We start from the raw sequence: 26604 nt of genomic DNA, 5'->3' as shown, positions 1-26604 counted from the left end.
TGCGGCTTAATCTACAGCAGTTTTACTTGTGTTTTAATTCATGAATTGCCTTTTTATAATATGTTTGTCAATTATCCTCAATTACATTGAGTAACCACGAGCAGTATGACCCCGAAACACAGGTCTGCTGTGACACAGCCAGTAAATTGTAGCAGAGGTTGGCATGCTTGTGACGGGCGGTACTCACAGCCAATAGGATCTGCAGGGCAGAGTGCATGACCTCCAGGTACTGGAACTCCATGATGCAGCCAGTGACAGAGATGTAGGTGTGGTCCTCCAGTGTGCGGGAGCCTGGGGGCGGGACTTCCCTGCTCACGCAGCCGGGGCCGTGCTCACGCCACCAGGAGCGGTGCATGGAGATATTGAAGGTCATGAGGTCAGTGTCCTATGGGAAGAAAGGTCAATACCGATTGGGTGAGATGTTCTCCTGCATCTGACAAGGGAAGCTCAGGTGCGGCCTGACAGTCAGTCAATTAAGGAAATCGTTGCAGAGCGGGAACCCCACCCCCCCCAGGCCCAAACGGGCTCAACGGCACAGATATCGATCGTAGATAAACCGCTTTCCTGCCAAGTAGCGAATCTGTGAGCGAGTGCTGGCAGCTCCAGAGGAAACAACCAATCAGGACGAACTTGGTGGCGGTATCTGCACCTCGACGACCCTCATAGCAAAAACTCCTGATTCTCTTTACCGATTCGCTTAGTATCTGCGTCATTCCTTATCGGTCACACACCCTACACATTTTATCAGAAATTTCCTGACATTTCATTGACATTGTTGAGCATCTGTAGTAAAGATGCTTTTTCACTCAAAAGTGACAAAATATCAAAGAGGTGTGTGTGTGTGTCTGTGTCTGTGTGTGTGTGTGTGTCTGTGTGTGTGTCTGTGTGTGTGTGTGTGTGTGTGTGTGTGTGTGTGCATGATTGACATGCTGAGTACTCACTTCATCAGTGTTATAATGTGGTTTATCAGCACCTACAGTAGTGAGCCAGGAGTGAACAAGAGTGCTAAATTTCACATCAGTTTCACATGATGAACAACATCAGAATGCCAGAATGATCTCAATTTTTAAAAATATTTTGTTACTTTTGTCATAAATGTAAATGTAATGTAATGTTGTGATAATGCGCTATATAAATAAAATTGAATTGAATTGAATTGAATAAATTTAGTCATGAAACACCACAGAGATGAGCACCGAGTATGGTTAAATGTTTATATGCTCTATTACTCTTAATAAGCTGCATGCCCTTCTTTAAAGAGTGATTAATATGAATAATTAATAGAAATTGTATTTGCATGTTAATGCTACATAAATACAACTTTAGCAACTGTGTTACTTGTTTATTTTAAGTAGGAATGTAACAATCATACTATCAGCTGTCCCACCCCAAAAAACAAATATCAGTCAACCTGTAGTGTGTACCACACAAAGACCGGAAAAATCTCGGGGTCTCTGCTCCTTCTGCGCCCCTGGCTTCGCTCCACATCAACGCATGCAGCTTCTGCAGGAACCCCTGGGCACCTGCGGGCCGCGGGTGAGGCAAAGATGTGGATCCGAGCTGCTGAGACTGAAGGCAGGGGCCCACGGAACTCAGCAAGCACAGCACTGCTAATTACAGAGCAAGAGTCCAGGACACAGGTGTCCTGAAAAGTGTGAGATTAAATAGCAAGCAAACAGCTAACTCTATTAAGCTCAATATGGGTGATTCTTAAGCAGGGGCGATGTGTGACATGTAGTAATTAACATGGATGCTCTCACTAAGGTGCAGAGAGACACTCGAGTCCACACAATCACCCCTTGCTAATGAGCAGCTCCTGTTACTCCCAGCTGGCTCATGCTGTAATTATAATACTGGCACAGTGCAAACTTCATTCTTTACAGAAATTGTTAGGAACACCGAAGTTCTGCATCCTTTGCAATGCAGTGAAGTATATCTCCATCTTGTCCAGTTACTGCCAAGGATCACGCAGCATCGGTCCATCGTACAAACCCCTTATCCAGCACCAGATCGCTATGTGCCAAGAATCAATGACCACAGATATCCGACACTGAACACAACCCTGAGGTTTAGTACCATCACTTCATTGAATCCCCATAAAAAAAAAACAACTCCGTTAAGTATCAAACACGGAAGTTAAGCACATGCAAGGCTTGGCGTTGCACGGAAATCACAAACCTGGAGAAATGCATACAATGAACTTCACCAAAGCATAAAAAGCAGACAATTGCGCAGATTGGGCAGGTATAAAAAGCTTTTCAAGTGATATATGTGCATGTTTATACAATTCACCAAGGAAGCAATTAAACACCAGGAAAAAAAAACTGACTGCACAATGTACCATTAACATAATGATCTAATTCCACATGCATTAGCATAATGGAGCAGTTTAGTGCTAAGATAGCTGCATAAAAGCAATTAAATGCGAACGAAAGGGACATTTAATGCCGACACTTTAATTTGTTGTGTTTGTCAGTTACTTACAAATTCATTCCTTTTCATTTAAAAAGAAAACTTTACTATCTGGAAGACATTTATTTAAGAAAATCAAGTGCAGATGAGTTATGCATTCCGTAAATAGTGTTTGTAAAATTTCTCACGCGGCCTGGAAATTACTGATTTTTACAGTCTGGGGCAGACAGCGATTTGGGCTTTGTATCAAGAGAAAACATGTTCTGGAAATGACAGCGAATAAACACCGGTGTGTTGTGTAACGGGTCGTGGCTGTTTCGGTTTGCAGGGACGATCGGAGCCTGGTGCTGTGCTGTGATCTCTTTGTGTACCGACACCTTCTGACAGTACCATCCATCCAGGATGAACCCCAAGGGAATCTGGCCCTTTCCCAACAAGAGAGCTCAATATGGTGCCTGACACACGCAGGTTTGCTAAGTCCTCAGGAGATGGCGCTCTAGGAAGCCGTCTAGGTCACCCTTGAGTTGACCAGCACTAGTGTTAATTAGCGGATGACACTAAAATAAACACACACTAGGCTAGTGACAGCACCACTTTACTGCTGTCTCTGTCATTCCCATGGAGCCTGGAAAATGGCCATCCTGTTCTTATGCTGTCATGAGTCACAGCCCAGCTGTGGGAGTCTGTGCTGCTAAGAGTCTGACTCGGACAGGCAGGAGCGCTGGGCTGTCTCTGAGCCGCAGAGGGACAACGGAGCAAAGCCCACTGTCACCAGCCACTTTGTGTTCTGTCCGGGGGTGACCACAGCTTCAAGTGGGGGCTTCATCTGTATTCTGTGAGCAGGACAGACATTCCCCGGGGCGACAAGGAGATGATTTAGCGATCAGTCTCAGAGCCCAGCCGTATGCCTCCATCTCTGACAACAGCAAGATGTCCGCATTCAGATGCTTGTCAGCTTGAGGTTTTGGGCTCACAAATGACACGACGTGGACTGACAAGCTGTGCAAATTCCATGTGGCTACAGCGTTTGTAAGTGATAGGACATGAAACCCGAAACGACCAATCACCTCTGCAATTAGCATTGCAGTTCTTGAGAAACCACTGACATTTATTTAGAGGGTGCTTTTTACAGTAATTGGGGTTAAAGGTCATGCACAAGAGCCCAACAGTGGCACCATTCGGACCAGGGGCGCAGAGTCCAACCTCACAGAGCTACACACCTCTATTTGCTACCGGAGCATTTTACTGTCCTTATTGACACAATTACTTTTTTCCAACCCCAAGACGTGTCTCTGATCCACATATGCTGTGTTATTCACTAAAACCCAGATAAATGTGAAATTCAGATTTGATTCTTAACAGCAGCAAACCAATTCACCCCACACCCACTCACTGTACGTCTTTCAGTGAGTACTTAGTTAAATACTATTTACCATCCATTCATTTTACATACTAATAATTTTTTCAGTAAAACTTCTGTTTCCATAATTATAAATTCAAATTTGAGCCAAACATTTGTATTTACTTCTCAATCATCTTCAGTCTATTAATTCTGAATGTGGTGATTTATTAAAAATGAATCTCACCCTACTTTGTTCAGCTCAGACCTTCCATTATGTACCACCTGTTTTTGCCATAATGCAACTTCCTTAATCAAGATATTTATCATTCCTACAGATTTTTTTCCAGGAGAAATTAAAATGTCCATTCATCCATTTTCTGTAACTGGTTCTCCTATTCAGGGTCGTGAGGAGAAATTGAAATGTAACAATAATAACACTGGTCACTGTCACCTACACTATGCCTAGGCAAGTGTTTGCCATCCTGCCCACAAAAAGTACACGTCACCTGTCACCGGGGGACAGGATAGTACCCCATCTCCGTACATCTGTGCCCGAATGTGCCGAATCCGAGTGGGGCAACGGTGGCAGAGCCCCCCCCCCCCAGGACGGCCATGGCACTGCCCAGACAGCCGCAAAGGTGGGTGAGGGGCGCAAATTGAGTGGGGGCTGCATCTCCGACATGTTACACTGACACAATGAAGCAGGATGAGGAACCAAGAGGAGGCTAAATGGCTTACTCACTCGCAACTCGTACTTAGCAGGTGCTTTTACTCAAAGCGGCATACATTATTTGAGATACAGCAGGGTCAGACAGTCCCTGCAACTATCGGGGGTTAAATTTCTTGCACAGAGGCCCAACAGTGACATCACACTGTAGGCCCCGGGAATCAAACAAGCTTCCTTCGAGCAGGTAAGACATACAAACACCACACAGGAAACCAGCATGTTGACCAATAGGAGCAAAAGCCAAGGACAGGCACATATATACACGTGGGAAACAAGGGTTAAACAAGGGACAGGTGTGAGCCACAACAATTAACCAAAAGCCTTCGGGCAACAAGACACAGGTGCAGGTCATTAACAACTCAAACACTAGGGCTAGGACTAACAAGGTTTTTATGTGGGTCATAATTACAAAGAACTCAAACACTAGGAAAGGGGTGACCTGCGACACCTGCTGGCCAGGCAGGGAAATGAGAGGGCAGGGACTGATACTGACACCACACAGACCCTCCATATATTTTTAGATCTGTACATATGATATATTGATATATGATATATGTAAAAGCTAAAGTCACATAGCATTGACACCCAGTTAAATAAAAGACCAAAGGCCGTAAGATAGAGGGTATAACCTTACATAGCTTGCTTATACTGCCTACAACATCCAACTGCTGTTCTCCTGTTCCTTTAGCAGTTCAGATTCACATAGTGTTCTCCCTCATCTATATGGTGCCGGGAGTGAGTTAGCAAAGAGCTCATGCATCAGTTGCAGGCCAAAATTCTATTACGTTATAACTTAACCTGTAGCATTTTTACTTTAATAGCTTAAGATATACAGTATTATTCAGTACTGGTTTGTGCTGATCCAGGAGATTATCCCAGAAGAGGGACACCCTGGACAGGACGCCAGTCCGTCACAGGGCACGAGGCAGGGGACACCAAGGACAGGATGCCAGTCTATCACAGGGCACGAGGCAGGGGACACCATGGACAGGATGCCAGTCTATCACAGGGCACGAGGCAGGGGACACCCTGGACCCTGATAACTGATTATCTAGTGCAGTGTCTTGGTGAGCTTGGAACCAGTCCCAGGACACACAAGGCAGGGTACAAAGGGCAACCTGCATGGGATGTGCACCAGGTGGCCCAAGTTCACGCACTGTGAGCTTTTTGAGACACCAGTTCACATAACTTCACATTTTGGAGTATGGGAGTAAACAGAAGCACCCAGGGAAGTACCACAAAAAAAATACGGGGTGATCATGCACCCTCCGGACTAGATAACACCTGGAAAAATCTGGAATGGTGAGGTGTTTTTCAACGGAGATCCATCCTGGCATGTAGATGCAGTCTTTTGGATAAGAGCAGTGCTGGTCAACCTATTGGATAAGAGCAGTGCTGGCCAACCAATCATACGACGGCAAGGGAGGGGGCATCATCGGCTTCAACCAATACAGGATAAGCGTTATCTTCAAAAATAAGTCCCTTTCCTGTCAGATATTTTGAACGGTCGAAGTGGTGTTCCATCTTTAATGCCGCTGAATGACAGAGCATTCGCTCACCATCATTCCCACGTCCTTCAAAAACAGCCGCCACACCATTGCGGGGGCGTCGTCTTTCCGTGCAAAGCAGCCCCCCCGGCCACCGCAAACCTCCGAGTTACTTCCACGTCTCACCTTGCCTGCCGTCCTCGGATGAGGTATCGCCAAAGGCACCGGAGAGAGTAACAGAACTCCTCACTGCTATTCACAGCGTGCTTCCGAGTATTTATAACCCTGCAGCATTGTTTGCAAAGTATGCTAATTCGATTGATTTGTGCCCAGTGGTGTGACCCACTGTTTTTCCATAGGTAAATCACAGCATCATCCTGCTTATTAAGAGCTGCATGGGTTGAAAATACAAAATTGCAGTTACAAAATTTTTGTGAAGAGGAGTTGCATCCTTTGCAATAACAGCAGTCCCATAATGTTTCATTCAATGCTTAAATCATAATACGTTAGCAGATCTCATTGCCTTAATTTCTTCATCTGAAATTTAATGTAGTGCATATTCAAAAGTTGTCACTGCAACTCAAGAAACAATTAACACTTCTACGGTCCTGAACACATTTCCACTCACAGTCTGGACAGAATCTGGTTTGAATCTGGCTCAGGGGTGATATCCAGTCTGGATGGGAGCATTTGAATCTGGTTCAGGGGTGATATCTAGCTCTCAGAGGTGTACTAAACTGCAGAGTGACCGTAGGGGCTGCATGATCACTCTGCCATGTTATTAAGGGCTAACCGTCTGCTCCCGAATCCATCACCGGGGACAGCCATCCCAGGGTGTTAAATTTACAGTCCCACTCTCTGTGCGTGACGAGACCCAAAGCAGAATCTCACCCAGTGGAGATTTAAACACATGGCTGCCTCTTCTTATAGAGCTTCACCACCTGCTAGACAGCAAGGTGACTGTTCAGGTCACCTGGAAGCAGAAAGATGGACGGCACTTCTGGGTCACAAAGCACAGCCCTGGAGTAATGCTGTTTTTCTTTAGCCGTTTTTTGCTTTGTTGTTTGTCTGTTCTTAACGGGCTTTTGTTATGACGGCTTTGCAGTGTCACTCTGTCCAGAGGAGTGGCCTTGATCTGCATTAGTGATTGCATGAGAGCTGGGGCTAACACCCCTGGATTATGTAACTGCTGACTACTGCAGCTCATTCCAGTGAAATATTAACTCTGACCAAGAACAGGCTAAGATGTGGTTTTCCTCCAAACACCTAGAACATAAGACAGCAGTGCAATAAGGGACATGAAAGACGGCTATGACTTTGCCCAAAATCCATAAGTCAAAGACGGTGCCATCATCTCCATAACCCAACACCACTGGTGTCATCTCTGTAACCTAAAACCAGTGAAATTATCTTGTGCTATTGGTCACTGGTTTAATGCAGTGGAAGCTGACCAAAGGAAATAGGTTTTGGCAAGAGAATCTGATAGCAGTGTCAATCCATAGCTCTGTCACTATGAGCTTCATGCTAAGAAGCTTCGCACAGCAATAAGAGCCAGTGAAATTACTAGTCATGTGACTTTCATTTCAAACAATTCAAAGGTATGTCATGGTTAAGATAAAATGAACTTCACTAATACCATGGTAACCGTGAAACACTATGCACAGTGAATTACACACATCCATCCACCCATCTGCATATTCCACACTGGGTTGCAGCAAAACCAGCTCACTGATTTAGCATATATTTATGTAGCATGTGACCTTACCTTAGACAGACCTCCAACTTCTAAATAGAAGCAGATAACGAACACATTCCATGCCACCCATAGAGCGATCCAGATGGAGTACTGGGGAGAGAGAAAGACATTTTTACATTTATTTAGCAGACATTTTAATCCAAAGTGACATACATTTTTGAGAAGGCAAGGTCAGCCAATTCCTGGAGCAATTAGGGTTAACAGCCTTGCTCAGGGGGCCCGGCAGTGACATCAGTCTGCCAGCCCTGGGATTTGGACCAGCAGCCTTCTAATCACAGGCACGGCCGCCTAAGCCACTGAGCCACACACCACCCACAGCATGAAGGGCATGAAACCGTCACACTGAAAGATCAATGTGGAAAAAAGGCCACCCATAATCCCCCATTGGGGAGCTTTAGGGATCCTAAAAGGAGCAGGGCTCCCGGGGGCCAGCCCCCACCACACGAGCAGCAGCTATTTACTAATGCAAGGCTGCATCCAGCTACTGACACGAGTTCCATAATACATCGCAATTAATAGCATCGTGCTAACAACTAGCTTGTTTGACACCAGCTGTTATACACTGAGGATTCCTGGGATTTTGATTGAAAAATTCACCAGCACAAGAAATCTGTTCACAAAACACTGCACTTTCCAAGTAAGTTTCCAAGACTTTGCAAGTCTTGGCTCCAACCAAATATCCCACCAGCCTCCCCATCATCAGCGGCAAAAATGACAGGACGTCCAGCAGCCGTCCTGCATCTGGAGCCACTTAGCAGAAGAGCCAGACATCTCCTGTCCCACCAATGTCAGAATGGGACTTATGTGATTACGTGCTTCATGACCGATCAACCTCTGAAATGTAACGCGTTCATGTCTAGTAAACCCGACCATCCTACTCCGAACACAGCGCTAAGTTGAAGTCATAAGGTAGAGCGACAACATAAAAATAACAAGTTAGGTCAAGGTGATGGGCAGCAATTAAAGGAAGTTTAAAAGTCTGTACGTTTACAAAGACCATTTCAAACTCATTACTGCCAGGAAACTGTTTTGAAGATGGTGTTTATGGAGTCTGAGGTTTCACCAGGTGGTATGTCAGGGTTTTTGAACATTTAAAGGCAAAAATTCTGTGCTTTTGATTGGAAGGTCATTGTAAAGAATCCCACAACCAGCAGAGTGATGTCATCACTGTGCCTCTGAGCAAGGACCTTAACTCCCAACTGCTGTAGAGGACTGTCTGACCCTGCCTTCTCAACTGTATGTCACTATTGATAAAAGCATCTTTCAAATAAATATATTTTAAATGAAAATTTTGTCATTGTAATTCACTGTAATTCCATTCTCTTTCATTACAGCATAACAGGAAATCTATTGCTACTTCCAATATTACACAAAAAAATCTAATTACAACAAAACACTGATGTCTATTGAAACAATAGTCTGATTCAAGTGACAGTCTGTGCTTACATTTCAGGCCATTACACGCGCCTGTTTGGCCAGTGAATGGACAGCCATTTGCTGAGGTCTCTGCTTCTGACACGTTCTCAGTCTCTTGTTTTTTTTTCCAACACGTCACATTTGATCGTTTTGGCATTTCAACATCTCACCCGACCACATGAAGTACTAAGTCAGCTCCTCACCCAGAGGTTAAAAATTAAAAAAAAAAAAAAAAAAAAACAGATAATTTTGGCCACAATAGTGGCCAAAATTATGAAAACACCTAACATTTTTGGCATTATGCTTTAGAAATTACTACATGAATACCGATGGTAATGTTCATGAAAAATCAAAGAATGTTACAAATATCATTGGATGATTAAATAAGTAACTGGAACAAGTTATGCAAGCTCTAAAAATTGGAAGTGTTTCCACAATTTTGGCCACTAGTATATGTATGTTATTGTAAAGTTACCAAAAAACTAGATAAGTCATAAAAAAGAGCAACTTGTTCTCCGGCACATTTGGTATTGATTCTGAGTGTAAATACTTGGGCAAATGAGGCTCTTAAATGTGAAGTGTCACAGAAATCAGCAACGAGAGCAATTTGGAAATGCTTTGGGGAGCACTGACCCCAAACTTCCAGGACAAAGTCTCATAATTAGCCATTTCAGAGCGCTTATTTAAAGGCCATCCGGGGGCCATTGAGGCTGGAGGGGGGCAGAGTCAGGCCAGAAGGCAGCCGCAACACCATCTGGGAATTTGCATCTTCATACAACAAGCAGCTTTTCTGGAGCTTCTGTTTATGCTGTTGGCATGTAATCAGGGAAGAGACTCCACTTAAGAGCCAGGAAGATGATTTAGAGCTTTGGAGGTGCAGCATTCTGGCATGAAGCAGACATGGGCCACGGTCTCCTACTGCAGCATGTTTATGACCCATCCAAATAGGATGGAAACCTAATCCACGCCAGGGGGGGACACTATGAGAGAGGACAGGGTTTGCGAACTACCATTTCAATTAAAACGACCTGGATTTCACTTAAGCACGAAGTTCTTGCTGTGTGCTGATTGGTCAGTCTCCTATAGTCGTGCATGTGTCACAAATGTTAATGTGAGTCTTTCAGTCAAAGAAACAAACTAGTAAAAGCACAAGAAGAACTGAACTATTTTCCGAAGCACAGGAGCCTTTCAATTTTAAAGCCGTTTATAAGACTTGAAGGAGCTCAGATTGTCTCCCCTTTGACATGGTGGTCAACCTTACATCTGAGACACCAACCCTTGGCACCCTGCAGAAATAGCGATAATAGTTACTCACCACCACAATGTATTTTGAGCGATACTGAATTGTTCCAAAGAGGCCGAGGATGACAACTATTATGTGCAGAAAGTTTCCGAGGATGGGGACCCACTGATATCCCAGGAAGTCAAAGATCTGTCGCTCCAGTGATGCGAGCTGTGGAGAAAAAGTAGCAATGAGCTGGATTATTAAACATATTATTAACCATCATTATAGCCTGAAAACTGTGTAAACTACTTCACACACATTAGGGGAAAAAATCAATAATACTAATGGTTCAGTAAAATTCAGCTTTATTTGCTGCTAAAACATGTCCTTTAGAATGTTGTTTTTTTTTTAAATATCCCATCATTCTTTCCTTTTTCAAGACACAGGGTTGAAAATGACCTTGGTGGCTGAGTGCATTTTTCAGGGGGTTGATGACCCAGTGCAGATAGGACCACCCTGTCAAACACAGGATTTGAACCCGTGACCTCCTGATTACAGGCTCAGCCTACCCCACCTGAGCCACATACGCCCCCCTATTATCTTGGTAAATATGGTCGGAGATCATAAACAGTTACTTTTAAAAACATGATAAACAGTTAAACAGATAATAAACACTGCAGTGGAACAAACAAACTCCTAAAGTCTTCAGTTCAGTTTCTGAGCTGTGAATTTTAATAATAATAATAATAATACATTTTATTTATATAGCGCTTTTACAAGAATTCAAAGTCGCCTTACAGAGTAAGTACTGTACACAGAAAACAGATTACACAAATACACATTATGCATACGGAAGATTGAATGCCTGAGCAAAAAGAAAGGTTTTTAGCTTGGTTTTAAAATCTGAAACAGAGGTCGATAAACGGATGCTAGTAGGTAGTGAGTTCCAAAGGCGGGGAGCTAAATGGGAGAATGTACGGTCACCATAGCTATGTAATTTGGAAGGGGGGATGAGGAAAGAGCCAGTAGAGGAAGATCTAAGACTGCGGGGAGGCTGGTAGGGTAGAAGGAAATCAGTAAGATATGGGGGACCTTGATTATTAAGAGCCTTAAATGTCAGGAGCAGTATTTTGAAATGAATACGCTCTTTTATAGGGAGCCAGTGCAGGCTCTGCAGAACGGGTGTGATGTGCTGATGGGAACGAGTGTGGGTAAGGAGGGGGGCAGCAGGGTTCTGAACTATCTGAAGTTTATGAAGAGATTTAGCGGAGATACCAGCGAGTAGTGAGTTGCAGTAGTGAAGACGGCTAGAGATAAAGGCATGAAATGAGGGACTCGGCAGCAGAGTTTGAAAGGTATGGCCTGATACGGGCGACGTTACGGAGGTGAAAGTAAGCTGTTTTTACTACAAAGATAAAGCTTCCTTTTAAGCCTTACATTTATCTATGTTGAATTTCATCTGCCAGTCGCTAATAAAATCAAGATCCCATTGTAGCCTCTGTGCTGCTAGATCAGTATCTGCTACACCACTCACCTTGGTGTCATCTGCAAATTTAACCAAATTTATCCAGGAAGCTACGGACATAAAGCAAGGAAAAACCACACTGAGCTTTAATAGCCTTGCTCGGGGTACTAACTATAGCCACCCCCATCCTGCTCACAGCTTTCCCAAAGCCGGTGGCCCTGCAGTGTGACCACAGCAGATCCTTCCACACTGCAGACGGGGCCGGTTGTGATTCGCCTGCACGCTACTGAAATGCCCGTGGAGCAGCTTCCATCTGTGCCTCACCAGGTCCGTAGGGAGTAAAGTGATCCTTTCTGCTGATCTACCTCCACCAGCTGCCCCCAATTAGACACAGTCAGGGGCCAATCAAACCGCAGCCTGCAGCTACCAGTGCATCTGCCCTTTGCTGCCTTACCCCAATTCTCAGAGCCAGGTGAACATTCGCTGGCTATTTAAAAGCCTATCACAGGGCACATGGCAGGGGATAGCCCAGTGAGGATGCCAGCCTATCACAGGGCACAAGGCAGGGGACAGCCCAGTCAGGATGCCAGCCTATCACAGGGCACAAGGCAGGGGACAGCCCAGTCAGGATGCCAGCCTATCATAGGGCACAAGGCAGGGGACAGCCCAGTGAGGATGCCAGCCTATCAAAGGGCACAAGGCAGGGGACAGCCCAGTCAGGATGCCAGCCTATCACAGGGCACATGGCAGGGGAACAGCCCAGTCAGGATGCCAGCCTATCATAGGGCGCAAGGCAGGGGACAGCCCAGTGAGGATGCCAGCCTATCACAGGGCACATGGCAGGGGAACAGCCCAGTCAGAATGCCAGCCTATCACAGAGATGATGTATGTCAAATAACTGTTAAAAAACACAAACCTAGTATAGCAACATAGAATGAAGAGAAAATTAAGTCCACGTGAAGTTTGCATGAGGTTGGCCGGAAACTCATGCACACAAGTACATGATGTATATAAACACCGCTCCAGAAACCAGAAGAAGCTTCTGTCACAATATCTCCGGACTTGGTGGTTGAATACAGTTAACAACTATAGTCGCAATCTTAAATGCAGCCAAATTCATTTACACTGTGACATAGAACCTGATAAACACTTATGGCCAAGGACTGAATGGGAGGATGTATGCTAGCATTACGTTAGCTTAGCAGGCTTCGTTTTGAGCTGTAAGGTTTTTCTGGTGTCCCATTAATACATAATATATACACATACACACATGCACCTTTTTAATAATTAATGAGTACAAGGAAATCCTATTAAACAAGTCAGGTCAGACCAGAGTAAGACACAAGGAGACAGTTTTACCACAGAACTGGGATATGATTCCTTTGTTTGAGGGTAACCCCAAGTAATAAGCATCCTTATAAAGTCCCCATCGGAGACACAGGTCTTATTTAGCGGCCCCCATGTCTGTCATATGTTAAAATTTATTGGGGTGTTATTCCAGTGCTAGAGCCATTATAATCCCTTCAGCAGAAAGATAAGAGCAGAAGTGAATCTTAAGGAGGTCAATTCTGAAACTAACAAAACTAACTTGTTTTTGGGAAATGTAATATTGGTATTTATAAGCAGGACCCTGACACAGCCAGAGGGAGACAGGATCCTGTCCCAAAGACACAGTCAGAGGGAGACAGGATCCTGTCCCAAAGACACAGCCAGAGGGAGACAGGATCCTGTCCCAAAGACACAGACAGAGGGAGACAGGATCCTGTCCCAAAGACACAGACAGAGGGAGACAGGATCCTGTCCCAAAGACACAGACAGAGGGAGACAGGATTCTGTCCCAAAGACACAGCCTACAAATGTGCTCCACATGATGCATGTTAAAGTGGATCCTCCTGAGTGTCAGTCATTCTGGAAGCTTCACAAGAGAGTGAAATACATGCTACTTCAGCTGAGCTACAGCTTAGCAACACCCTGAGATCAGGTGCTCCACTCCACACACGCTGAGATCAGGTGCTCCACTCCTCACACCCTGAGATCAGGTGCTCCACTCCTCACACCCTGAGATCAGGTGCTCCACTCCTCACACGCCGAGATCAGGTGCTCCTCACACCCTGTGAGCAGGTGCTTCTCACGCCCTGAGATCAGGTGCTCCTCACACCCTGAGATCAGGTGCTCCTCACACGCTGAGATCAGGTGCTCCTCACACCCTGTGAGCAGGTGCTCCTCTCCTCACACCCTGTGAGCAGGTGCTCCACTCCTCACACGCTGAGATCAGGTGCTCCTCTCCTCACACCCTGAGATCAGGTGCTCCACTCCTCACACGCTGAGATCAGGTGCTCCGCTCCTCACACCCTGAGATCAGGTGCTCCTCACACCCTGTGAGCAGGTGCTCCTCTCCTCACACCCTGTGAGCAGGTGCTCCTCTCCTCACACCCTGAGATCAGGTGTTCCTCACACCCTGAGATCAGGTGCTCTTCACACTCAATTACAGTACATCCTAGCAGAACTTTACCAATTTTATTTACTCCCTGACGAGATTTTCCAAGACTCTTTTCCAAAGGCTCACACATCTGACTGTTCCAGCCTTTTAAGTATCAGACTTTCTGAAATGGAAGCAAAAAGCAGCTCTCTTCTCATGAACTTTTGGGTTCAGATCCCCAAGCTGACTGCAACATGCTAGCTCTCTACACAGTCTTGTTGACAGGCTGCTTCCGTGTTTTCTGAGGGTTTATTTATAAAACTTTCCATGGATCAAACTCTTGTCATGAAAAGCCACATCAAAATCTCTTTATAAAACCACAAGCAAAGATCTTTCACCGAGAACCCACGCATCACTGCACCAAGCTGACATGAATACTTTAATCATCTTCTGTGCACTAAAACTTCATTCATAATGGATTACCAACTTCTTCCCAGTGTTAAAAATGTAAACGTTTTTATTGGAAAGGCGTCAAGAGTGAAAAAACAATTAATTCCAGTATTTATTTACTGATAGTCCCTTAATCAACTTCTGAAATTTCATACTGAATGAATTCTATTTGTATGTAGTAGAGCTAACACTTAATATTACTTTGAAATCTGACAAGGAAATCTGACTGAAAAGCTGCCCCCCCCCCGTCCCCAGCACCATCATCAAAGGCATCATCCAAGTGAAAACTGTAAATCAGTGGATAAGACCCAACGCCAGAGGTGTATGGATCAGGTGAAGTAGCTGTGTTGGGCTCTCTCTCTTTAAAGTGTAAAATGAAGAACTTCATAAATAAATGAATGAGACGAAATGGCATCATCAATCCGAGTGCTATGCGGGGTTTGGATTGCTGCCGGCGGGGGTGACTGAGCCACTTGAACCATCTTTTATAACACTCTTTCATAAAGGCCACAGAAAGAGCTTATTTCTAAGCAGGACACTCAAGGTCATTGAAAGAATTGCAGACCCCTGATTCTGATCAAGTCACTCGGACCATCTTTTATGATACAATTCTTAAAGGCCACAGAAAGAGCAGCAGAGTTTATTTTGTAAGAAGGACACTCAAGATCACTGAATGCATTGCAGACCCCCGATTCTCTCTGTTTTGTGAAACTAATAGAAGGGGCGCACTGAAAAGCCTGAAAGGGGTCGGAGTTTAAAACATCAACAGCAACTTAAAAATGATTTCAGGTTCTATTTGTTTTTTTTTCTGTAGACATGGAGATGCTCTACCATGATTGGCCTGAACATACACCCAGATCCTGCCATTAAAAATGATTAAAGCCTGACCGTTTTAAAGCTGAAAGGTGGTCAAAGAGATTAAAGACCATCGAGATTAAAGACCTTTCACTTTCTCACACCACTCACTACATTATACTTTGATGCAAATGTGGAACATAAAGGACCTGGGGCTGAACATCTAAACCACGAAATTAGCAGTGCACTGATGTGGAAGTACTGGCTGATACTGATAACTGGCTGAGCGCCACTGATGTGTAGAGAAACTAATGCCAGTGATTTTACCTAAAATTCTGTGAATGTGTGCAGCAACGGATTTTTTATGCAGACAGGCATCAGCAAAGTACAGTAGCACACAACTAAGACTGCAATGAATGTCTAAACTGTAAAGAAGCCAGCAGAATCCCTCACCTCCACTATGGGAAATGGCAGATCCAATGCATTCATCTCCATTATTTTAGTAGTTGTGTATTTAGCTCTGGTGCTGCTAACTTTGAATATTGACTAAAGTCTCAATATCAGTCAGCAGTATCGACCAAGACTGACACATTTGACCAATGCCGACGTCTTGATTTTTAACAAACTTTTGTTGATACCGATATGTTAACTGACATATTGTGCATCTCTAATCCATATGCTACTGCTTAGTGTGCGGCAGACTTAATGCACTACGCTGCCACAGCAGTGCACGAGTCCACTTTCGATTTTGTGGCATGTCTTGTAGGCAGACGTTTTTCTTGATGGATTGTCGTTGGCCTTGATTTTCGTCAATCTTGATCTGCATCACGGACAACGCGGCAAAAAGCCACCACTTCTGCTGTACTTCATGCACGGTGGCCAGTACCTTCAACACCTTGCGATAACATTTCCATTACTGCCATTTCTGCCCGTGTTTTACGGTAAAGGTGTACATTCCCATTTTTAATACTATTTACACTCGATTTATTTAGCAGGCAAATTTTTTCGAGAAAGCAGTGTCAGGGAGTCCCTGGATCATTTTGGGGGGGGTTAAGGGTCTTTCACACTCAGCTGGTTCCTATTGCCCCCATGCTTCATGTTGACACAGTAACATATGATGAAACTGTCCTCAGCCAATCTCATGCATTTTGGATCTCATGCCTCTGGTGTTGTATGGCTCAGTGCGGTATGTCTCTGTGACTGGAAGGTCACCGGTTCGAATCCCGTCCTCAGCAGGATAGCTGATGTACCCTTGAGCTAGGCCCTTAACCTCTGAAATGCTCCAGGCTTCCAGGAAAAATGGTTCACCCTTTGCTGTGACCCCAAGCGTCGCTTTCAACTATACAGCACAACCACTATGTCCTGTCCTACTAGAGTGAGGGAATAGTGTAACTGAGCAGGCAATCCCCTGCTGGGGACAGGGCCTGGGGTTCATGGACCTCATCAGCTGGAGCCCACAAATAAGCCAAATAAGACCAGGTGACAGTCAAGTAGCCCAGTGCTACCCAGGGGGGGGGTCACTTATCATTACTTATCAAGTATCTACATGCAAGTGCATTTTACAGTCACTTACATCTCTGCAGAATATTTATTTAGCCAAAAAGATTCATCAAAATTCATCAATATTTAGACACCATTCTTCCACACTTAGATATTTTTATCAATGCAATTGAGGTTAATGATATTTCTCAAAAAAGCCATGCTTTTAATATTTAAGAATGATTCATTTGCCTGAAGGACATGAAATCCCTGTTACAAGGACGGGAATCATGGTGGGAGATAAACCATGAGCGCTTGGACATCATTAGGGTTAGGGGTTCGGGGTTAGGGTTAGGTTTAATGTTCTAGTCAGTATGACAGCATGAAAGACTAGATAGCACCCAAGTCTAAATCACACATCTACAGACCCCCAAAAGTACAGTAACCCAACTACAGACCCACGGACAGGCAGAAGCAGCAGCGTAACCCTACAAGTGTGAGGTCATGTCCTGCCCAGACCAGCCTGGCTGGGCCCATGTGACAGGCACAGTGAAATTAGCCTGGATTCACTGCTCTAATCTGGCTTTCTCAGTCCCAATGGCACAATTTTCACGATTTTCATCTCCAAACAAACACTGTGTAATTTCATACATTTTTCCCAGCTGTCTCGATGATAGATAGATTCACTAGACATAACTAATCTCATTTGCCAAATTTCTGGAGCAAATTTTCAGCAATGGGAGCATGTCTGTGGTGCTTAAAGGAGAACGGGGATTTGCAGTCAGCAACAAATTACTCTTCACAGAGAGTTTAAATATCTCTCCTTCAAAAGTGATCAGCTAGGCCCACATTCTCTTTAAAAGCTTACCAAAGAAAAAGGCACTTTCAAAATGAGATGTTTCATCTCATTCTCACAGCTCAGGTCTCCGGAATAAATTATAAAGAACAAAGAGCAGGAAAGGGATGCTCTGCTGTTGTGCTGTTCCTGTCCTCTGCAGCCCTACAGCACTCATAAGACAACCATACATGTATGACTGCAATGCAGACAGCACAGCCAATCGTAATGGCCAATTCTGGCAGTGAGTGGGAAACAGGAATTCCATGATGGGATTGACAAGAAACAAGAGGCCTCAAATGCAAACCATAAGACAAAGAGCCTTTCCTCACCACACAGCCTGCCATTTCAGCAAATGCATTTAAAATACATTTTTAATACTCATTTAGTACTTTTTATCTCAGAAAGTAGTGTAGTGGTTATACTCTGACCAAAAGCTCATGAATCTAAAGAGGCTCACAATCAGAGTATCCAGTTATACCAGCTCTTATGTCTAGAAACTATTATATTGAGCTGGACTGTCGGCTATTCTGATTCCCCCTTGCTGTTGACCGCTAGCATTTAGGTGCCAAAACTAAGATACATGACTGGGCATGTAAGCTTTCTTTTTACATCAGCGTTCATTATTATTAAATTATTATTTAATTTTATTTTTATTAAATTCAGTTAGCGGAGCACGCCGCATGCTACTGTTTTGGTAAATCTTGTAAGCAGAAAGCACTTAAGTGGCATGACGAACGGGACGGCTCAGCAACCATAACATCTTTTAAAAGAGGAGATAAACAGGGTTAAATACATCGGCGGTGTGGCGGTACTTTTTGCAGATTGAAGTCCAACATGTTTATTAAACATAAGGATACGCTGAACTTACACAGATTGCTAACATAAGGGCGTCACGATGCACCTCTCATTAATATTTTAGAGGTACTACTAATCTGCATTCCAAATAGTGGGAGTAAGTAGCGTCCATATAGCTTCGAAAAGCTGGCGTCCGGATAAACGTTTCACCCGTCATCTGAAGCCCTGGTGATTATTAAGATGCAATGGCGACAGCCCCAGGTACTGTACAAGAGCGAAGCGGTATTGGAGCAGGAGCTGCGCAACATCTTTTCAACTTTTCTTTTTGATAGAGGGCATGTTACCAAGGTGGCTCCATTTCATTGTGGCCAGGGCATTCATTTTAAGTCCATATCAACTGACTTTGGAGAAATGGAGAACGAAAAGAACAATGAATGTGATTTAATGCTGCCCACAGATAGAGAATGACTCCCACACAGGGACCACACACCCATCCTGTGAAGATTAAAATGTTTACTAGCCTTTAACGGTCCCCGTCGGGTGTCATGTACGTGACTTAGTACCGGGTTCCTTTGCCAGAGGTGTGGAAAATCATTTCTATGAGAAGGACAGTGACAGATTTAAATATGGCTGCATTCAGTATGGCTTTATTTCAGACTCACTGCACCTGGACGTCCCACCAAGCGGAATATGTGTAAAAAATGCTGATTTATAATCAATACTCAAGTCATTTATTCCTCTACTCTATAAGCGTTCCCCACTCATTTTCTGGGGAACAGCCCAGTTCAGTTAACTTACAGGCTTGATTCAGGACGACTGCTTGTGAAATTCACTTTATGCGGCAGCGTTCGCAGCTGCAGTGAATTAGGCAGAGGTCCATGTGCAGAGTTTTCCATGGTCATTTATTCATTAAAGCCAAATCAGAATCCAATAACTCAAAATCATCAAAATGCAAATGGTCAAAGAAACCAGAACGGGGCAGAACAGGACCAGAATCAGAATCCAAAATCCCAAATGAACAGCCTGTAAAAGAAAAACTGAAGACCTGGGGTCTGTATCTCAAAGCGGGATTTCATGCTTAGCAGGATCATTTGTCTGATTTAAGGTACCCCAGTTTAAATGGACTTTATCTTTGTATACTTACGTTTAGCCCAGACTACCTTAAATCCGACAAGTTATCCAGCTAAGCAAGAAATCCAGTTTTATGATACAGGCCCCAAGGAGACCAGCTCAGTAAAAGAACAAGCATCAGTGCAAAGCACTCAGTAAATTCACAAAACCTCGCAAGGAATTAATGAAGACGACTGGTATTTAAGTAATCAGACTGGAAATGTTAGGCAGATGAATCTAGTAAGTATGTGAGTTACCAGGGAAGTCGGAAGGGCAAGGATTCTCTGGTAGATTTAGGGGGACCAGCACTTGGTTAAAACTGAGCTGTAGGTATGCCCCTGGTGAGGACGATCTGGGGAGAGAGGCTCGTCCTGTTGCAGACCCAGGCTGGATCCTGGATTCCGGCATGGACTGGTTTGGGATCCCGACAGCAGCACTAAGTCAGGATCATCATTCACTGTCACCCCCAGCCATGTATAAAGTGCCTTTGACAGGACATTTCCCAGAATGACACTGAAGCTCAGCCACTACATTGGGCCCCTTGTTTAACAGGAGGCCATTAAAATAGTGACACATTTATATAACAATGCGGACAAGATAAAATGATGTGAGCAAGCGACTCCAAGATGGTGGCTGATTGTGAGGTGAAAATATTACGAACTTTCTAAGATGTCACTCACACAAAGCAGCCTTTTAGCAGACATGCTCTTCATACATCTCTCTCTATTTTGCCCCCAAACACTATTTCATTATAACAGGGTTTCTCTGTAGCCTGAAGACACCGACTGGGATTTCAGCTCAATTTCTATTTCAGGAACCCTAAACAAAAACGGCACATTTTTCCCACTCAGTCGTCATATCAAAGATGCATTATAATCACACAGATTAGTAGAATGCGCAGGGACCCTAAGTGCTAGTAGACGGACCCGCTGTTGTACCCTAAGGCGAGGTACCTTTCTAAGATTGCAACAGCAAGGAAAATATATATGCAAAGATTATCAAAATATTAATACTAATATAATACCTATCCAAGGTCAGAGACAGTTAGAAAAGGACAGGTGAATGGATGGATAGGTATGATAAAATCTACACTGGACTATTAGGAAGGATTCCAGCTGTGTGACAGGGTAGGACAATGACAAAGACATTACCCCCCCCCCCCCGCCCCCTCTCTGACCCAGTTAGGAGGTTGAGCAGAGGCTGTGCCGGGTGAGACAGTCAGCGAGGTTTTCATGCTCACACACTCTGTGTCTCTGCAACACGGAGCTCATTGTGAGATGAGACCTTTCTGTATATGATGAAACATCCCTACATCACAGACATGTGATGGACTTTACAAACTGCCAGGGCTCTTCCGTAGCAGACAGCAATGTCTGTCGCCAAGGATGATGGGATGAGATCAGAAGCGACGTTTCGTGAAGCTGTACAGAAGCTGTACAGAAGCTGCAAGATCATCATCAAGTGCGAAGATTCAGTATAGAAGTTGTTAGTGACACAGATCAGCTCTGTCACACACAGACACACACACACACACACACACACACACACACAGCTAAGGTTCTGCGGTGCCAAAGCAATGATCACATGAGAAGCATTTAATACTGAGGTTCTGAAACAGGGGCCCACTGACCCTAAAGGGCCACAGAAAGCCTCATGAACCACACATGAGCATAAAGTTAATTTCTCACAAAGCTGCAACATCCATCTGGCCGTTTGCTAATTCTACTGACGTCAATAGAGCTTGTCTTAAAACAGAAAGTGATGATATTAAGTTGATTTAGTTAATCACTGCATAAAATATGTTTAGTTTAAAAATATGTGCCTTAAGGCAGGATGATACATTTTTATAAGTAGTTATTCAGAGCCGTGTAGAGAGAGTGAGTCGTGTCAAAAGAAGTTCAGTTCAGTGCTTGATCGTTACATGGTTCTTTTAGACTTTGAATAGTTCCAGGAAATGCTTGCCGGGCAATTTGAATGCATTAAATACGGAGAGATATAACAGCGATTTTCTTTTGGTGATTTTTTTTTTTAATTTTGTTCTTAAACTTGTACAGTAGTCAAGAGCAGTCATATCCTAATGTTTATTGATATATTTAGAGGGAGGGGAAGGGACGAAACATTTCAAAATTCAGATCAGATTAATGTTTCTTTCTTTAATTCACAGAGGTTTCAGTAATCCCGTGTTAACTGAGGACCTAAATAATCTTAATGACTTAATCACTAATAAACTTCAACGTGAATCGCATGCCAAGCAGTTTGTCTGTGTCTGTTTCCTCCACGTGGTCCTTGCATATCATCTACAGCATGGTTTGCTGTTCTGCATGGAGATGCACTAATCGCTCAGAGAAAGGATAATGTAATGTAATGTAATGAGGAGAAGGAAGAAAAAAACAACCGTCAACTCCACAGGAGAAATCTCACCGTAACTAAAGATTGCAGAAAAGTGAAGTAGTGATATTCAAATACTGCATTTTCACATTTTCACAAAGACCACACGACTGGGAAGCTTAATATTTGGTTTATTAATTAAATGTAAGGAACAGGGAAAATCTTGCAAAACCCAGGGAGTTGAGATCACGCACAACCAATATTATATACGCACTCCAATATTATATTCAGCTAATATTTATCTGCTGCCACCCTGCAAAAAAACAATTTAGAAGCCTTTTTCTGTAATCCCAGTGTTGGATGAGATAGCATTAAGAGAACAGAATATACCATTAATAGGCTGTTTGTGATTAATGTTATGTTTGCTAACTTTATCCAGTGTTTTAGCCTTATCGGTTAAAATTCCCTAAATCTAGTCATTTTGTGGAGGATAACCCACTAATATGCTTTAATACACATGTTAATGTGATACTGAGGGGCTGATAATACAAAATCAGATGTTTTAAATGTCTTACCCTTTCAAAGTGCAGCGCAAAAGGTCTATTCTGCTGTAACTCTATTACGCTGCTAGTATTTGACACAAATTTCCAGGATCTATGGAGGGGCGTCGCGATCTACCGTTGCTGCAGAAAAAATGGTCCATTGGAGTAAAGGAAGTTAACGCAGCTCTCTCTCTATACGGCTCTAGAGTTATTTTAAAATTCTTCATGGAACTGCACGTATTTTAAAGACCCATCTGTTTTACTACAGTTCAGTTGTATGAAGTCTGCAGAGCATCTGCGCTCCAAACAGCTGGCAACTTATATGCATATGAAGGGTTTTTAGGAAGCATTCAATTGATATACGCCCTTCAAGCACAGAATGACCCCACCTTCAGCATGTCATGGAGCGACGTCAAGGTCTTTGGCTGGTAAGATGGATATTCAGCCCAGAGCCACTCAGCAACTCCTGATGTGAGACATTGTGTCATTTTGTTTACTGAACCATCGAGCAGAGCCTAGGAATCAGGGTGACTGGGGGACATGCACCCCCCCCCCCCCAAATATTTAATGTGACTTCATTGACCCCCGCCCTTTCATAAGCAGACCTTTGCATTTTAATTATTAAGTTGGGTCCTCCCCAATATCAAACTCTCTCATACGCCTTTGCCGCTGAGGTACCTTAATTAGTAGGATACTTCCGTTCATCGGATTAAAATCTTACCAAAAGATTAAATAAAATAGTCAGAATCAAGTTGATTAGCCTTAAGCTGCCTTGAGATTGCATTAATAAGTTAAAATGCAGAGACCGGAAGATGGAAGATCTTCTGCCACTTCTGATGTCTCTTCCCAGAATTTTCATGAGGAACTATTATTAGAAGGCTTAAAATATATCTATATTATAGCCTGTCTCCTACATGGTAATGTCTTACCAAGAGAAAAACAGCCAAGTGGCTGATTTGCATCTGCATCTCTTGCTTCGAGGAGCAGTTTACGTGGTTAGACATTGAAAAGTGCTTGTTGGGCTTTGATGCTTCTTTGCACTGGGCCACAACTGCACTGAACACGATAAACACAGGAAGATATCTTCAGATGTTGAGCAGATACTGCCTTCAGCACCATAAAAACCAACGAACAGAGGGGAGCTCCGGGAGATGTTAATTACTCAGCGCTACAAGTTTGTCTCACAATGATGTTGAAAAGGTTATTAACCTGATGAATGACAGTGAACTGATTACACAATCATACCCGATTCATAACCATATACTGCCATGTACTGAGAAGAATATGAGATAAAGGGGAACACTGTGGTTCCGTGTTCCTTTGTGAGACTATGAACAGAGATAGCTGTGTTTATCAGATCAGGAAATGAGGTACTGGTGGAACAGACCAACATATTCCTATGCATGAAATGAACTTCTGGTATCTGAAAAGGTATTTTGCATTTTCTTTTTCATCTCCACCCTGTTGCAGGTAAAGAGGATCCCACTTTGTACAAACGCATGAGAAGCTGTTTGATAACCACACTGCTGATTACCACCGGCCTGCAGATGGCTTACAATCCATCATTGCCAGCACATCGCTGGCACATCGGCAGCACATCACCGACACATCACCGGCACATCGCCAGCTCTCACTCTGCAATAAAGCCTCACTCTCTGGGGGAAGCTGAATGGTGTGAGTAATTAAACCAACATTTGGCTTACAGGGAAGATAATTAATCTTGGTTCATCTCAACGGTGTTGAGTGAATAATTTGTAAAATGAAAAAAGAACTCTGTTCAAAATAGAACAGATTCACAGTTCCAAACCAACATGCCTGCATTTGACCCAAAAATACTTTTTGGCAGATTAAACTTATCATTGTTTCATGCTGGAATGTAATGGAATTGTATGCATTTCCACAGAAACACGCGACTGTATCGTACAATCATATAGTGCATAGTTTTTCCAGTTCTGCACTTTGCGTCTGTAATTAGAATATCTTCCATGAATGTACAAGCAATACTCCTCTTGGAAAACAATGTTACAACCACAAGACACTCCTGGTAACAGCCTTTCCCAGTTGCAAGCAACGGCTATGGTAATGTCCCTGGCTGAAGATGAACAGGGAGCTGGGATGTGATCGGAAGATGTACAGGAAGGTGAAATGAGATGAGGTAGAAAGGTGGACAGGAAGGCAGAATGTGATAGGAAGATGAACGGGGAGCTGGGATGTGATTGGAAAATGAAAAGGGAGCTGGGATGTGATTGGTGGCTGACCATCAGTCAATCAATGCCCCTGAGGGGCACCTCTGACAAGCATGAGAAGTAAGAGGATCCCAAATGCAATGGCTGCCAACGGGGCCTGTTACCTTTTTTCCATTAAAAAAAATTAAAGCATAGCACCAAATATTAATTGTTATGATAACAGAAATATATGTCCCATTAATGGTGTAATTAGTTCCTCCAAACTTCACTTATTAATTCCGTAAATATATTCACTAAGAGTTTCAGTTTAGGCAATTGGCACCGGAGGCGAATGCCCAGGCTGTCATTAAGCAGATACTTCTTCAAATCAAATCCTAAATGGAAACTTAATTACACAGGGTGCCAATCTGCATTACCAAACGCGATAGAGCCGAATGGCATTTAGAGCCTCCTGATGCCAATTAATGAAATCAATGGCCTGGGATTTAAACGAACAGCAACACTTATCTCTGCAGACAATTACTCATTCAGAGCTCCATGGGCCATTAAGTCTTTACATTAATTTATGTAAGGTGTAAATAAAAGACAAAGTATGGCTATGTTGGTCAGAGGCTCAGCTGGTTACAATGCTGTGCTTGTAACCGGAAGGTTGGTAGTTCAATTCCCAGTGCTGGCAATATGATGTCATCATTAACCCCAAGTTGCTTCTTGGACAGTCATGACCTCGCTATTTCAAAGACGTATGTACTTTTGGATAAAAGTGTCTTCTAAATAAATAAGATGTTCTCATTTTCTGAATGAGAAAGAGGCGACCAAGCTAAAGAATAAATTTGCTGGATTAAGTTTAGATCAGCGTACATCTGAGAAAGCAGGGCCAGACTCTGGAGTAAATCAGGGCCTCACTCTGGGGCCAAACAGTAAAAACACTCCGACGACCCTGGGATTTGAACCTGTGACCTTCTGATCAGAGGCACAACAATCTAACCCACTGAGTGACACAAACTTCCCACCATAAAACCATACATTTGTGCTGTCTGGTTAAGTTACTAACAATAACCAAAAGCGCATTTGGTGATGCTGGCTTTAGTAAGCGCTACATTTCCTAATAGATGTAACTTTCTCCGGTGACGTACAGTGTCCTCGGGCGGTGGCTTCGCCCACGGGAAGACTTTGGTCCCCAAATAATCACAGCTTTTGTTCTCACTTACACATCGCTGCCGGTACCCGGGCCGCCTCGGTGTTGTCATAGCAACAGCCACCGTGACCATTTGACTTCATTAAACGGATGGAGCGCCTGTGCGTTTGCCATGCGGGGGGAGAGCGATGCTCGGCCCCTCCATTGTCAGCGCCTCTTTTTATTTACGAGCCGCGTCTTTGAGAGGCCATTCATCATGGCCTGCATTTCTCCGTGCCTAATAAACATACAAAGCCAGGAAGCCATTATGCGGCAAGCCTGACCGAAGACACTCACTCGCCTGCGTTAGTTTCCCAATCACCATATTCCCACTGTACTTTGCAGTGTCCATATTCCATATTCATTCATCAGTAGACCAGTGTGACCATGGCTGCTCTGCTTTCCCAGAATCCATGAGTTTTATCCAGGCAGCTCTCAGCTGACGTACGTGACCCACAAACCCTCACGTCAGTCAGATATACCTTCCCATGACATTCAAGGAACCTTATCGCAAAAACACACAAGCCAAAATATACTAGTGATACGCACTAAAGAACGCATAGTAAATAAATGAAAAGGTGAAGTGTAAATTTACTTACAGGCATATGTCATCTTTTTACATTTGTACTTCCGTAAACTCTGTCTTTTTTTTATTTAT

The 26604-nt window shown here is 43.7% G+C and overlaps 1 protein-coding gene across 3 annotated transcripts in view; it reads right to left on the bottom strand.

The window, feature by feature from the left end:
- The window catches only part of LOC111834806 (sodium/potassium-transporting ATPase subunit beta-1-interacting protein 3), a 68159-nt gene that overhangs the window by 17671 nt on the left and 23884 nt on the right, over window positions 1–26604 (bottom strand). For 2 of the 3 annotated variants that reach the window (XM_072700106.1, XM_023794494.2), the window contains exons 2-4: window positions 10456–10593; window positions 7734–7814; window positions 188–385 (exon numbers count right to left, since the gene is read on the bottom strand). In XM_072700106.1, the coding sequence (XP_072556207.1) occupies window positions 188–385; window positions 7734–7814; window positions 10456–10593 (417 nt within the window). Of the gene's footprint in view, window positions 1–187; window positions 386–7733; window positions 7815–10455; window positions 10594–11899; window positions 12166–26604 lie in introns of those variants that run through there. The other variant, XM_072700108.1, reaches the window with a different exon arrangement.

Source organism: Paramormyrops kingsleyae, chromosome 15 (assembly GCF_048594095.1).
Source record: "Paramormyrops kingsleyae isolate MSU_618 chromosome 15, PKINGS_0.4, whole genome shotgun sequence".
Taxonomy (NCBI): Eukaryota; Metazoa; Chordata; class Actinopteri; order Osteoglossiformes; family Mormyridae; genus Paramormyrops; species Paramormyrops kingsleyae.
This window is presented reverse-complemented; position numbering and strand designations above follow the sequence as displayed.